Source organism: Condylura cristata, unplaced genomic scaffold, assembly GCF_000260355.1.
Source record: "Condylura cristata isolate star-nosed mole 26May11 unplaced genomic scaffold, ConCri1.0 scaffold00011, whole genome shotgun sequence".
Classification (NCBI taxonomy): Eukaryota; Metazoa; Chordata; class Mammalia; order Eulipotyphla; family Talpidae; genus Condylura; species Condylura cristata.
In genome coordinates this window covers 38,053,179-38,068,240 of record NW_004567112.1, presented here as the reverse complement: position 1 = coordinate 38,068,240, position 15,062 = coordinate 38,053,179, and the positions used below count along the sequence as shown (strand labels likewise).

Genomic DNA, 15,062 nt, shown 5'->3' with positions numbered 1-15,062 from the left:
AGGGTCCTCACCCCAGACCAGAGTCAGCCCGGAGCTGACAGGCGCAGGAGAGCTGGAGCTACTCCTGTAGACTGCCCACATGGGTTCCCATCAGTCCTCTGACCGCTTGCTTGTCTGCCTCCTCTCTGCCTTTCCTGGTATGTAACTGTGGCCACTGGTTGTCCTGCGGATGAAGTAAATGAATATGCACACAAAGCACTTAGCACGGGCCTGACTCCACTACTGCAAGTGCTGCATAAGCCTGCGGTTATTATCATTTAGGGGAGGGGCCGTGATCCAAGCTGCAGGTAGCCCTGGTGTCTGTCCAGACGCCAGGCCTAGCGGGGGTGCTTTATGACCCACTTTTATTTACCAGTGACTCAAGCATCCCAGCGCTCTGCTGGCTCCAGTAAATCATCCAGCCCGCTTGGGCTTCTTCCACAATATCCCTGTGTGTCTGAGCCGGCCCCAGCCGAGAGCAGCCTCCAGGGCTAGATGACGTGTGCCTGTCCTGCAGCCCCGGTGTCCACCACCCTCGCCCGCAGGATCAGGCTGCACTGGACGGAGAGGTGGTGCTGGCCCTCACACCATAGCTCCGTGCCGCGAGCCACTCTCGGGCAGGCGATCCCTTCCCAGCTGCAGGCACTTAGAATTCCAGGCCCTGCTACGATGCTTTATTGCCTCTTTCCAAGTGCTGGCAGGTGCAGATGTAGTACCTGCGCCTGCCCGGAGCTCCTGGCTCTTGGCATCAGAGATGAGAGACCTGTCACCCCTCGATTCATGGGCTGGATTTGGGAAGCAAGCCTGCTGGGCGTTTCTGTGTTTTGTGGGCCATTTTTCTTTGCCTGATTCCTCATTCCTGCCACCCACCTCCTCAGCTCTTTCCCTGACTCGTCCGGATTTCCCTGTGAGAAGCTGCCGCTCTGCCCTGTCGCCCGAGGGCCACTTCGGGAAAGGAGGGGGCGCGCGAAAGGGTCACTCCAGCCAGCACCTGCAACTCAGTCAGCTGTGTCGGGATTTTGGTTTTGCTGCACTTTCCTGTTGCCATCTTTCAGGGATGAGGGGTTGAGTCAGTCGGAGTGTATGCACTCACCCTCGCCCAAACTCTGGCACCCTCAGGTCACCTCCCACCCAGGCCCTTTTCTGCACAGAGTTTTGGAGGTGGCTTAGAGAGCATCCTGCTCACCCTGCCCCCATGTCTCTGGAATGTGGACTTTGAACAAACCCACTGTAGACTGTGGGCTCAGCGTCAAAATAGCGGGACCCTCAAGGAGGAGGAATGGATATGAAGAGATGGTGCAGTGGGAGCTACAGTTGCCTCTGGACTCAGCCTGACTCTGGGCCCACCTGCTGGCATGGTGTTAAATGCATTTTTTTTCCTCCAGCAAAAGTCCAGAAACTCAGAGAGGTTCGGTAACCTCTCCGCAGCACATAGCCGGGAAGGGCTGTAGACAGTTTCTCAGATGACGGGCGGTTGCCCACTGGGTCATGCACAGAGTGGGGTGTGGACACAGCGGCCGCCCATACCCTGCCTCCCCAAGTGCTGACTTCTTTGGAGAGCCTGGCCTGGCTGGCCCTCTTTTCCGCTCTGGAATGCTGGGTCCATGGTTCTACTTCTGGATTCTGGACCCGGCTTCCAAGCTATCAGCTTCCTGACCCGCCCTCTCCTACCCTCACTCCCTGCCAGGTCCACCCCTGACTCTGGGGTTTGTGGGCCTGTGGGGAGCTCCGTGGCATCTCCCATAGGCCTATAAGGCTGCCCCTCTGCCAGCATCAGCAAGCTGGACAAGCCCAGTGAACAGTGACTGCACCTTCTGGCCATTTCATGCCACGAGGCCTCCCAGCCCCTCCCCATGCATTTCTCCTGGCACTGTGGCCTGCCTGGAGGCCTGTGGGATGTGACCAATTTTTGGGTGGAACCCACAGTTTAGGGACCAGGACTCGCTATTTCTTGCTTGTCCATTCCCTCACTAGGGATTGCCCTAAATGATTGCTTCAGGATGCAGAACATCTCTTATCCCTGGAAACCTCCCCTGATGCCATCTCTTTGCATTAGGGGCTCCTCATCTGGGCCCCCAGCACTTCCTCATTCTATTCAGGCTCTTAGCACACAGCTCCTGGTATTTAGTGCTTAATAGTAAGCCAGCCACGGCTCTCTGCCTACACTGTCTCCTGGACCCAGCAGCAAGGGTGGGCACTGCTATGCATGGCAACAGTGCCTGTTTCACAGACAAGGGTGTCCCCCCCATACTGTGACATTTGGGAACAATAAAAGCAGTCTCTTCCTGTCCACCCTGAACCCCCAGCACAGCTAGCACAGTGCCCAACACACAGTAGCACACAACATTTGTTACAATTGTGACCAGGCAGAAAAGCCCCATAACCCAGTCCAAGATAGGGACGTGTGGCTCTGCAAGGGGGTGGGAGGACTTTGTGGTGACTACCACCAGAAGAGTTTTGATCTTTTAAGTGGGTTAGCATAGATATGAAGTTGGGCTCCTGCCACGGGGCAAGGTCCCAGTTAGGCAGCAGGTGGGGGGCCTCTGGGAAGAGGCTTCTTTCCTGTGGCTCTTCCCCTGGGTAAATGCTCCCTTTGGTGAGTCGACGTGGCTAGAAGACTGGTGGACCCCCGCCTTTCCCCTCCTTCCTTTTTCCCAGGCTCATGAAACAGGAACAGCAGTGCCACGGAGCAGGGCGGCAGCTGTGCGAGTGCCTGGTGTGGCATGGCAGGAGGGCCCCACCACCGAGGCAGTGCTGGTTCCTCTGTGCTGCTGCCGCTGTGCTGTGGCTGTGGTTGCCCAGCCAGGAGCCTCCCGGGTAGATCAAGGAGTGGACTGTGATCTGCCCTAGAGATTTTAGCATTGCATACCTGGTAGAAAGCTGGGTCTGTTCGGTCTTGTACTGGGAGAGCCCAGATTTGGTGACAGGACTTCACTCAGCTCCAGTCAGTGTGGGCCTTGGGGTTAGGCTCTGTGGCCCTGGGGACTCTTGCAGACCCACCTGGCTGCACTTACAGAATGCCCCAGACATCCTGGGAGGGATGTGCTGGTATTTATTGCACACTTCCTACCTGGTGCTGCTGTGCAAAGGCCTCAAAGAATCCAAATTTACTCCCTTTACCAAGCTCTCACATCTGCCAAACACAGGGCCCCGGTTCCTCGTTAACTTCACAGTATTAATAAGCAACCCACTGTTGCTTATTAATGCAGCTCCAGAGGCTGCATTTCCTTTATCTCTTTGGCCCTTATTGTAGCCATAAGTGGTGGGCACTATACCCAATTTACAGAAAAGGTGACCTAGAGAAAAGCTGTAAGTAATGTGTCCCTGGGCAAAGTAAATGACACAAAGTAAGTGATAACTGTCCTCTGAACCCCTATTTTCCATGCCCTTAACCCTTCTGTGCTGGCATTCTCAAATGTTTTCAGGCAACTTCTTTCATGCATCTCTGACCCAGCAAGGCCTACAGGTCTGTGACGGAGACAGTTTGATGAAGCAGGAGCTCTACTGAAACAAAAATCTCTGTGTTGTCCCAGGAGCAGCAAGTGATCTTTGGAGCCACTTCTAATAGGGGTTTGTAAATCACATGGGCTGAGGACAGAATCTGCCTTGACCTCCGGTGGGTCTTGTGCATCCTGGGTGCAGCAGTGCTGTGGGGGAGCAGGCAAAGGCTAGACCTGAGGTTGTGTGCCAGAGGGCAGGGATGGACCTGGAGACAGGGCCTCAAAACTTGCTTTAAAAAAAAAAAAAAAGAAAGAAAAAAAGATTGATTATTTATGCACACAGAGCTGGAGAACAGGCCAGAGGTGCAGGGGCAGTGAGCAGTGTCGCCAGCTTGTAGGGGAAGGAGGTGGGAGTTGCCGGGAGGCGTGCTCAAGACAGACGCAGTTTTTGGTTCGGTTTCGTTGTTTTAACCCAGGAAAAGGTGGCCAGTGTGTGTGCTATGTGAGCAGTCTGCAGAAAGGGAAAGCAGGTGCTGAGGAAAGGGACTCGAGTGGACGGTGTGCTTGTGTGCAGAGTAAGGGTTAGGGCTAAATAGAACTCTGGTGAGGGGCCATTCATTGAATTTCACTTCCTTAAGGGCTTCCAGCTTGTGCTCTGAAAGCCTCCTGTCTGCCTAAAACCTCACAGCTTCCCACAGGGATGCATTTGCCTGGTTCTACCACCTGGACCCTTGCAGAGAAGGAAGTGGAAGCATAAGTCTTTCTGGTGCCACAGGGCTGCTGAGACTTAGGAAGTGGTATCAGAGTTGACATCAACTTTGTGGGCTCAGCAAACACCCAGATTGCTGGCCGCCTCCCTGCTGGCCCCAGCCCCCCAGGCCTGGGCTCTTGTCGGTGTCTAATGTGGCCATTCGGCCTGGGAGCAGGTATCCCAAGGCGTCTCCTTACCACAAGCATGAGGAGCATGCCCATCCCAGAGAGTGGCATCACAGCGCTCCTGCTGACTGGCCCTAATGCAGCTTAGCTCTCCCGAGGTGGAAAAGACGGACATTCTCGTCTAATAATCGGCTTTTTCAGAGCAGAATTCCAAAGAATGGTGCTGAATAAAATCTCCCTTCTAAGCCCCCCTCTCCCTCCATGAAAGCATATTAGGGCAGAATTTACCTACGCTCTTCATTCTAGAAAAGGGGGTGGCAGGGAGGGCCTAGGGTCAGGTCGAAAGGACCGGGGCTCCGTGCTCCTGGGCCAGGGCACCGGAGAGCCGCTGCCGGGCAGAGGGCAGAGGGCAGGCCCTCCCACCCCAGCTGCCTGGTGACTTGGCCAGCATGTATGGCTGTTGTAAACCATTTTTAAAATTTAGCACCAAAAGTGAGTCATTTTTTTAATTCCCTTGTCCGCCCGCTGATACTAACTGCAGACCCGGCCAGCATGCTCTCCCAATAAATAATACCTATGATGGCTTTTTCTTCTGGTTTTAGCTTTTGCTGCGCCCGGTAGAAGGAGAGAAAAGGCCTGACTTGAAACCTGTCAGGCATGCCTGTGGCCGCCTCGGCATCTCAAATTCTTTTTATTTTCTCCCGGCAGGCTCAGCGTTTCCTCTCCACCATAACCTTATTCCCTGCTTCTTGTGGGTTATCGATCGCCCCTCCTCTGCCTTCGATTTTATTTCTTCCTACACTCATCCTTAGAATCCAGAGGTGATTTCCTCGACAAATTAGAACATGGCCTGGGCCTTAAGTGCTCAAGTGTCTCTTTAAAGTGATGGATCATCATGAGTATCCAGAGAGCAGCACCAAATTGGAGTCTTTGCCCAGTGCCGTTGGTAAGGGGTCGTCGTCTGAGAGAAGTCTGTGGTGACTGTGGAGCCTGGGGGGAGGGAGGCCTGCTGGCCTCTGGGGGCTGGTGTGTGAGCTCACCCATGCACGTGGTCACACAAGCTTGAGCATGAGCACTTGAAAGTCAGCGTGGTCAGCAGCCTGTGGTTTTGGCCCACGCGGACCTCCAAAGAGAAGCAGCCTCTATGAGGGGAGATGCACGTTGTGTGAGGAAGTGCTGCTGGGCTCAGCTTGGGTTCCTGCTTGCTGGTGCTTCTGCTGGGTCCCCTGATGAGAGTGGTGGGGAGCACTTCCCGACCGCCTCTTCTTTATCTGCACCCCCTAGCACCTGATCCTCCTCCTGCTTCAGCTGCTACTGATGCCCTGGGGAGGCTGCAGGAGCTGCTGTCAGCCTACGGTGTCTGAGTAGGTGGGGGTTTCCTTGGAAGGCCTTCTTCCTGCTTGCCCTGGCCACGTGGTCAACCTGCAGAAGAGGAAGGACAGGCTGACCCACATCAGCAGTGGCCAGGCTCCAAATCAACACTTCCCTTCAGAGCTCTAGGTCACTTGCGTGTGGATTCATGAACCCTCTGTTTCTCCGAATCTTCCCTCTGTTCTGTGCTAGTTTTCTGCCTGTTAAGATGAAAATCAGAGGCCAGCTTACCCTGGTGAAGGGGTGACAGAGGAGCAGGCAGAGTTGGTAGCAGAGATGTGTGCTGCTTCTGTGCTCATGTTGCCCAGATTCAGCAGGCCTGGGATTCAGGGGAGCTGGGTTGTGTTTCTGACTCGTGTTTCAGGTTTGCTGGGAGACTTGGGGCATTTTGTTTCCCTGTTTAGAAAGTAGACCAAGGTTGGCAAACCTTTCTGCAGAGATGCAGATGGTAAAGATTTTAGTCTTTTGGGGCCACCCAACCTCTGATACTTGTAGAGTCAAAGCCCCAACAGATAACCTATAAACAGGAGCTCCAGTGGTGTAGTCGGTTAGTGCGTAGTGCTGATACAGATAATCTATAAACAGAGGGATGTGGTTTCCACCATTTATTTTACAAAAAAACTGAGGTGGGCATATGGGGGTGGGGGACATCATGCCCTGACCCCTGGACTAGATGTTGTCTTATGCTTCCTTCTACACTAGTGTCTCAAGTTCTATTATAAAAGTACTGTCCCTATTAATTTATCTTTATAATACTTGCCCCTGCCTGAAATATTACCTATTTATTTGTTTATGCATTTGCTGACTTTCTCCTTGGCCAGACCATCCGTTCCATAAAGCAAGGAGCTGGCACTAAGTCCCCTGTGCCTAGAAAATCTATTGAACTCAATAAATATGTGCAGTGATGAATTAATCTGTGTCTGTGGGGGGGCTTAACACATCGGTGTTGGACAGGCAGTTGGGGGAAGGGGACAGGAAGGAGACCCTCATCTAGGGTTCTAGGCTGTTGCCCCACATTCGGGGATTTGGCATCTGATTATGGGGTTGCCTTACCCTGCGTGCTCAGCTTACACTGAAGCAGCCAGTGTGCACCATACTAACGACAGGCCATCTGGCCTGAAACTTAGCTGTTAGCCTTTGTTTTCCTCTGTCTTGCACCCCCCTCATTCACTCCGTCAGCAAGTCCTGTCAGTTCTGCCTCCAAGGTGTCTCAGGTCCCTCCATTGTCCTCCTCCCCTGTCACACCCTCACCTCAGGCCTGTTGGAGGCTAACCAGCCCTAGGGTAGAGCTGGAATCTCAAAGTTGGGGAGGGGACCCCAGGGAGGCCCTGGCACAAAGGGAGGGCAGAGGAGAGTGTTGGTGGTTTGGCCAGTAACCTGGGGCGAGAGTGAAGGGGAAAGCTTGAAGAGGGGGCCTGGAGAGGAGGGATGGCCATGGAGCCTTGAGGGGTTGCTTGTGGGTTCTTCTCTGACAGCTCTTTGATCTGGGAGTTGGAACTTGAGCCCAGGGAGATGGCACCAGCAGAATGGTTGACAGACAGTGAGAATTGGTTTGTAGATGGGGACTGATGCAGACACTGGGCTGTTGAAGTGGAGAAGGTGGCTTAGAGCTAACGAGACTGAGCAAAGTGAGCCTGGGTTCAGGAGCAGAGGAGGGGAGAGCTGCCAGGAGGGCAAGGATGACCTGAGAGCGCAAGCGAGGCACCGGCACCCTGGAGGGAAGGGCCAACAGGACACTGATCTCCCCAAAGATAAGATTCCTTCCTTGCCTCTCACAGATTTTGGGGTGCTCTGCCATCCTCAGCTGGTAACCTTCTAACTCCAGTTTCTCTGTGTTTATATGATGTTCTCCCTGAGTGTCTTGTCTCCTTTGTATGGACACATTCTTTTAAAGAATGTTTTAAAGAAGTCTGTGGATTTAGGGTGTCCCCAACCCAATATGCTCTCCGCTTAACTAATAACGCCTGCAAAGACGCTTCCAACCAAGGTCACATTAGAAGTTTCTAGGTAGATGTGAATGAGGGGGTACTGTTGAGCCCATTACAGACAGGGCAACATGGTATCAGGAACTTGATTGCTGATGAGAGGACCCTTTGTGTTGCCTTGAGGGGCAGCGTTGGAAGGAGCACAGGAGGAGAGAAGGGATACTCAGAGTCCATGTGAGAGAGGCCTAGAGGGGCTCGCACCGGAAGAAGTGCAGCCACAGTCCATGGCAGCCTCACATCTGTTTAGAGCCAGGTTCAGAGAAGGTGGCGAGGACCTGGAGGACGTGGAGGTGCATTATCGGGGTGCATTACTGCCTGGTGCCAGCTAGGGTGGACTGACGGGGCTGTTGCCTGGGGGCTCCAGAGCTCCCACTAAGCAGAGCGTCCTGTTCCTAGTCCCTGGTCTTACCTAACCTTGTGCCGGTCTTTACAAGTCAGGCATCCCAGCTGATCCTGCTAATCTGGCCAAAATGTCACCTGCAGTTCTCGGCAGATCCTGCTTTCCCCTATGTCCCTCGTACCAGGACTTTAGCCCTGGGGAGAGCCCCCTGCCTGACTCTGGTTTCAGCGTGACCAGCAGGAGCCCTGGGCACGAAGACAGTAGAAGGATGGGAGTCCCACACTTGGAACTACCCTCCCCCAAGCAGCCTAGAAGGGGTCAGGCGCTAGCAGCAGGGCTAACGACTGCTTCTTCAGGGGTTACGAGCAGAGGGAAGGAAGGGCCCAGTGCTGGGACTCCCCTCCGCCAAGGGAAACCTGCGTGAGTCTCTGAGCCAGCAGGGAAGGAAGGACGGGCCAGCAGTGAAGGGGGCAGAGAAAATGTAGATGAGAATGGTGAGAAATCATGGCACAGGACTCCAAGAACTCAGCTTAGGCCTGAGGAGAGCCCTTGCTGAGAGGGGAGAGGTGTCCTCCGGGAAGCTTTCCACAGAGGGGAGGAGAGGCAGGGACACTCGCTCGGGAAACCTCAGCAACTTCGCTTCCTCCCAGGCCAGGCTTCCAGAGGACTTGTGAACAAGGACTCAGGACTGGGGTGTGCTCCTGTTAAAGACCAGGGTTACAGTGCCCCAGTGAGCCGCCTGGGGAAGGCTGCAGGGCTCACTCACAGCAGCAGGTCTGATGGCAGCCATTCTTCAGAGTGGGGGTGCAGTCTGGCCAGCACCCCCAGGCCTTACCTGTCTAATTTGACCCCAGTCATTCCATCCCCAGGCCTGGCCACCCCCTAACATTTAAGTGGGCCTGGCCTCCTGTGTCTCCACCTGTCTGGCCCCGGAGCAGGCCCTGCCCTTCCTCCTGAGCAGCCCTCCCGGCTCATCAACCCCTGGCCATACACCCACCCATTGTCTTGAGCCGATGGCCCAGACATGGGGCTCACAGACTAGACACCAGCTCCACACCTGCCCAACTCGCTTCCTGGCCTGCCTAGGGCTGACTTCGCAGGTGCCAGGGTAAGGGCATCTCCCTCCAACCTCCCAGGCCACAGAACTCCGCCATCCGAAGGTGGCAAGTTTGCAACGGCAAACTATTCTTGGCTCCAGCCTGCTCGTTGCTGCTAATTTCATGCCCCTGTGATCCAGGTAACGCTTTGCTGCCTCGAGCTGCCACCCCCAGGCTTGAATCGCTTTTTCTCGCCCCGCAGGAGCCCAGCTGCCTCTGCTGCCGGAGCCCTTGAGGTGGGGGTCGCACAGAGCTGCTTGGGAAGCTGCTGGGCGGCCAGCGAGAGCTGGCCTGCCGCAGCTCGTGACTAATTTGCTGCACTTATTTCAAAGTGCCCAAATGGCGTTCAGAGGAGAGGAAGCTTAACCAGGGTCTGCCAGAGATAAACGGGCTCATTTCGGGGCCTCCCTGCCCAGCGAAACCTCTTTACCTGGACTCTGAGCCCGGAATTAAATTCTTCCAGAAGAGATGCTTAGCACGGAGCCTCTCAGCGTGGCAGAGGAGAGGAAATGTTCCCCTCATAAAATGGGCCTCACATCTGGCCAGCTGGCTCTGGTGGGTTTTTAAATTGTGTTTGAAGAGCATCTCACCCCTTTCCTGGTGCTCACAAACTGGGCCAGAGATGAAAATGAGTTTTCTCATTTCCATTACAAGTGAGATCAAGAGCCTGTGCCCAGGCTCGAAGTGGTGGCTTCGCGCCTGCCTGCGTGGCACCTGGCTGTCCCGGGCCAGGGTCAGTCCACACTGGGCCTCCAGGCTTCGGGGGGTTTGCAGCGTCAGGGGAGAAGCTGGACGCCTGCCCACCACTTCCCAACTATGTCTGCCTTAGCGTGTCCGTGCTTATCGGTGGACCGTGTCCATCTGTTTTGAGTGGCTCACAAAAGTGGGGGTTTCCTCTTAACCTTTTTTTCTTTTGAATACTACGCAGATCCACGGACCCATGGAAAGGCCCAGGGGAATGGGCGGTGGGGTTTTAGGAAAAGAGAAAATTTACAGGCAGAGGGGAGAGAAATCTAACCCTGTCATTTGCTTGGGCAGGTGACCGATACTTTAAGGGCTGGGGCAGGGGATGATGCCACCCTCAGAGGACTTCAGGCCCCAGTCCTGGCCTGTGATGGCTGCCTCAGCACCTGTGCTATGATCCAGGAACACTGTTCATGCCAGGCGTCTGAGAGGCAGGCGGCCTTAGCCAGAGTGGCTCTTTGTGGGTATCTTTGTTGATAAATATCTCCCACCCCGACCTCCATCAGAAGAACCTCCCAGCAGCACCAACTGTGTGTGTCTCTGTTAGCTTCAGGCTTCTTGTCTGTGGAGTGGGAGTGACCCGGCTCTTCCACGCTCCTGTAGGCTATGTTGGGAGCAAAGGGACGACGAGTCTGCAGGCTGCATGTAAGTGGCCAGGCTCAAGTGTCAGTTACCTGCTACTGCAGAGCTTCCATTCCCCATGGGTCAGCTGTCAGGTGCCAGGATGACCTTTGATGTTCCTGCTGCCGAGGCAGATGCTGAGCTAGTAGTGGAATGCAGGGGGAGGTCGGGGGAGATTAGAAGAGACACCCAAGGAGCAGAGGCCGTCCTGTGTCCCTGAGCTGGGCCTTGCCCACGCTGGGTGGGAGAATTCAGCATGGTGACTGATAAGCCACTCTCTCGCTTTAGCACCCTGAAGAAGGGTGGGTGTGGTCGCTGCAAGTGCCCTGCTTATCTCTCCAGCCCCCCGTGGCTTCAGGAGACAAGAGACAGTTTTGTCTCGTCTCAGCAGTGTCCTACAGGTGCTGGGGAAAACCCTAGAGAGTCTGTTGGCAATAAATGAACTTGGGTTGGAATCCTAAGTAGCAGAGAAGCCTCTCTTCATGCCTTTCCACACACTGTTGCCTCCTCCTAGAACATCCTTTCTTGCTCCACCTGCACCCCACCACCCTGTGTCTTTCTGGCAAGCCTCTCCTTATCTGTCAGTGTGAGGGGATGGCTCCTGTGGGAAGCCCCCCAGGGCCTTCCTCCCACTGTCCCTGGGCACTATAGCTGTGGGGCTGCACCAGACTGCTCACTCCCCAAGGGCATCAGACTCTGTCTTGGATTTTCTACGCCAAACCACCACACCAGCACAACGCTGGGCACACAGGGACTTGCCACATCTGTAGTAAACAAAGGGGAGGATAAGACAGCATGTGATGCTGACCTGGAATGGGCAGTGGTCACTCCCCCAGGCTGAGGGCTGTGGGATCCCAGCCCCTGGGTTTCCTGCATGAGACTCAACGTGCTGAACAGAGATACCTGCTTGGGGAGGCCTTGTCATCTCGTGACATCCTGCCCTGCTGTACATCCTTCCAGCAGATGGGATCATACGGGGCGTGACAACAGGATGCTGAGAACGAGGAGGCCAGAAACCAATCTATCCTCCACAACTCATTAATACTAGAACTGTAGCAGAAAAGGAACTAAAAGCTATCTCATGTTTGTGTCAGGAACTCCAAGTGCCAAGTAAGCTGGCCCCACCAACAACATATCGCACCCCCCCCCCCCCGCCCCAGTCTGTGCTGGTAGAAATCTGGCCCAGGGACAGGGCATTCTGACCCCAGCTTGTCCTTTACAAAGCAGAGAAGTGGGCTCAGAAAGGCAGTCATAGTCTTATCTAGCTTATCTAGTCAGCATTTTAAAAGATTTCCAGTCTTGAAAGCACAATCTGCTGTTTAAATATCAGCCTACCTGAACATTTAATTACCTAGAAAATCCCCATTCTTAAAATGTTCAGGGAACTTCAGCCTGCCCCCCCAAAAACAAAGACAGACTCTACACCCCATGTGCTCTCAGACCATTTCACAAACTTGCCATGGAAGGAGCGGCCAGCTGGGGTGGGCAGGCTCGCCCCGCTGCATGGGTCTCTTCCTCAGGGCCTTTTCCCATTGCTCCTGCCTGGCGCCTGCCAGGCCTCACGTCGGCCCAGCCACTGTATCAAGACGTAATTGACTGAATGCCTCAGACCAGTCCAGGCTCTGCTGAGCCCATCAGGGCAGGAACAATGAGGTGGCAGCTCAAAGGAGCAGGCTATTTCTAAGGCGCATGGTTGATGGACTGCACTCTCTGTGATTATCATTTTAATTGCAAAGCCACTGCGACCTTATTTTCTGGGTGCAGATTTCAAAGACCACAAAGTACTCTGCAGGTATCAAAAGGGACCGCAGAAGGTCTGTGCTCCAGAGCCCATTGTGACATCTTCCTTTCTTGACCGCCACTTTGCAGGCAAGCCCTTACAGAAAGGAGAGATCTGATTTTCTGTTTCAAGGTCTCCCACAAATCCTTCCTCCTCTGGGACTGTCTGTACTCATCCCCATGTTCTGAAGCGCCGTCCCCCTCTCCCCCTCCCGTATAGCATTCCCTGGCTGCCCCGTCTCTCTGATCACACACACACACACACAATTCTGACATCTCTACTTGTGGCACTTTGGGACGTTAAAAACCCTTCACTCTCTTACAGGCCCAGAGAGACTCCCTCTTTGACAGGCAGGAAGCGAGACTAGACACGAGCGAGCCCTTCCAACATCAGAGCGCTTTGCACAGCAGCAGGAATTTTGCTCTCCTTTTTCTTCATGCTTTAGCCCATTTGTACAATTCATATTTGCAAAATATTTCCTCGGTTAAGTTCAGTTTCATAAGGTCTCCAAAGTAGAATATGCACAGCTTGTTATTTTACTTTTTAAAACAAACACTATAATTCATCTAAAGCCCATTTGACACTCATGGGATTCTTTCATTTATTTTTAAGATTTGTTAATTTATGCATACAAGAACTGGGGTACAGGCCAGAGGTGCAGGGGAGTGAGAGGATTCACCAGAGACAGAGTGGGGAGCAGAACAAGCAGATGGACAAAGTACACGGTTGAGGGGAGCAGCGGGCAGGTCAGGAGAGGTCTGCTGTGCCATGTGGGTCAGCTCTCAGGCCGGAGATCGAACTCATGTTTCAGTGGCTGCGGATAGCTTCATAGTGCCGCATGTTAACCCACTTCATCACCAGGGGCCCGATGCTCAGGGAATTCTTAATATATGTAAACACTTCCACTGCTGGGAACCCATCCTCACTTTCAACCTGGGTTCTGTGGCTTGATATACAATGACCAAAACCAAGAGCCCTATTTTTTTTTAAAGACAGGTGTATTGAGGGATAACATATAGGCTATAAATTCCCCGTAATGAGTGAATGGCTCTCTGTGTGTTTAAAAAAACACAGTTGCCACAGAGCTTCAAGAACTGTCAGTCCCAGCACATTGTCTCAGGACCCTTCATCTGACTTGTGACCTCTGTGTCATACACCCAGAAAGATGCCCTCTTACTCATCTTGGTCAGAGAAGGAGCTACCTGTCAATATGCTCTTGTGTGTCTGCTGTTGTTGAGGTGATGTTGGCTCACAACATGGTGCACGCTTTAGGACCTCCTCAAACGTGTCACCACTCCACCCCACCCTCCCCCGCCCTACGCTGGGCCTCATCCGGCCCCTCCTCCTCAGTAGCCTCAGTCCTACGTCAGAATCCAAGGGCTTGTGTTTGTTGTGTTGTTTTGTTTCTCTGTATTCCACACTTGAGCACAGTCATCTGGTATTTGTCTTTTTCCTTCTGACTTATTTTTCTTAGCATAATCCCCTCCAGTCCATCCTTATTGTAAATGACAAGATTTCACCTTTTTTTTTTAATAGCTGAGTAGTGCCCCACCATGTATATAGACCACATCATCCTAGTCCAAGCAGCTGTCACTGGGCACTGAGGTTGTCGCCTTATCTTGACTGTTATAGATAGGACTGTTATAAATAGCACTATAGGAGGATATACATATTTTTTAATTCATGTTCCAAAACAACTGACTTTTTATAGCAGCTCTATTGAGGGAACAAATCCAGAGTCAGAATAAAGTTTCCCTGTAGAGGCTGGTGTATTTCTGTGAGACCTCACTTGGTTGCGAGCCTGTGAGAAGTGGGGGGGTCATAACAACACCCACTTAGCTAGCCTTGAGGTTTGGCAATGTGCGATGAAGACTGATGGCACAAAATGCACTAGCCCTAATCCCAGGGCCCCATCCTTGAGTGGGACAGGTAGGCTGGCAGGAAGCACGGGCTTAAGCGAGTCAGGCACTTCTATGAGGGTAGGGACAGCGTCTTACCTACCTTGTGTCCCCAGCACTTAGCATAACACATACTAGCAACTGTTGTTGAGCAATGGAATGGTACTGTTAGGTCAGAGATGCAGGACCGTGTCCCCAGGGAAGGTTTCCCCATCACTCACAAGTATTTGAAGCCCATGGGAAGAACCCACCAAGAGGGGCACCATCCCTGCTCTCCGGGCCCCCTTCGCCCAGGTGACCTTAGCGTGTGCCTCCCTTCTCTGCCTGCAGAACTACTTCGAGAGCTACCTTGCCATCGCCTCCACCGTGCCCTCTGTGCTGTGCCTCGTGGCGAACTTCCTGCTTGTCAACAGGTAGGCCGCTCTCTCCTGCCCCGCCCCCAGTCTGGCTTCCCACTCCTCGCTCCTCCATCATTGCCACCTTCTGCTGCTTTAAATGTTGTCCAGCAGAGGCAGCGGAGATTCTTCCATGAAGACAGAAGTTACCCGGGATCTTGCCAACAGATGCCCTTTACGGAAGCTGGGCTTTCACTCTCCAGCCACAGGCTGTGTCAGTGGCCGGGGGCAGCTTTTCTCTTTCCCTCTCAGAGGAGTTTGTCAACAGAGACAAAGTGTACAGGTAGAAGTTCAGATAGACTCAAGGAGCACAGACCTTGCCGTCAGGTGCACGACGTGGATGTTAGGGCAGATCCAGGAAGCTTGTGGCAGCTGGTCACCCAGGCACTGCTGACAGCTGACAAGTGAAGGATCTGGCATCCCACAACTCTAGCTCTCACTGCCCAGGGCTTGGGCACCTCGCTGCCCAGTGCTAAGTGGTGGCATTTGGTCGGCCACTCACAGAGAAGACCCAAGAGGACCTTTAGACCCTGTCA

The 15,062-nt window shown here is 53.6% G+C and overlaps 1 protein-coding gene across 1 annotated transcript in view; it reads left to right on the top strand.

The window, feature by feature from the left end:
- Nucleotides 1-15,062, top strand: part of SLC29A3 (solute carrier family 29 (equilibrative nucleoside transporter), member 3) — a 34,139-nt gene that overhangs the window by 3,050 nt on the left and 16,027 nt on the right. Inside the window, exons 2-3 of the mRNA XM_004681070.2 lie at nt 4,439-4,474; nt 14,462-14,544. Coding sequence (XP_004681127.1) covers nt 4,439-4,474; nt 14,462-14,544 — 119 coding nt within the window. The remainder of the gene's footprint in view (nt 1-4,438; nt 4,475-14,461; nt 14,545-15,062) is intronic.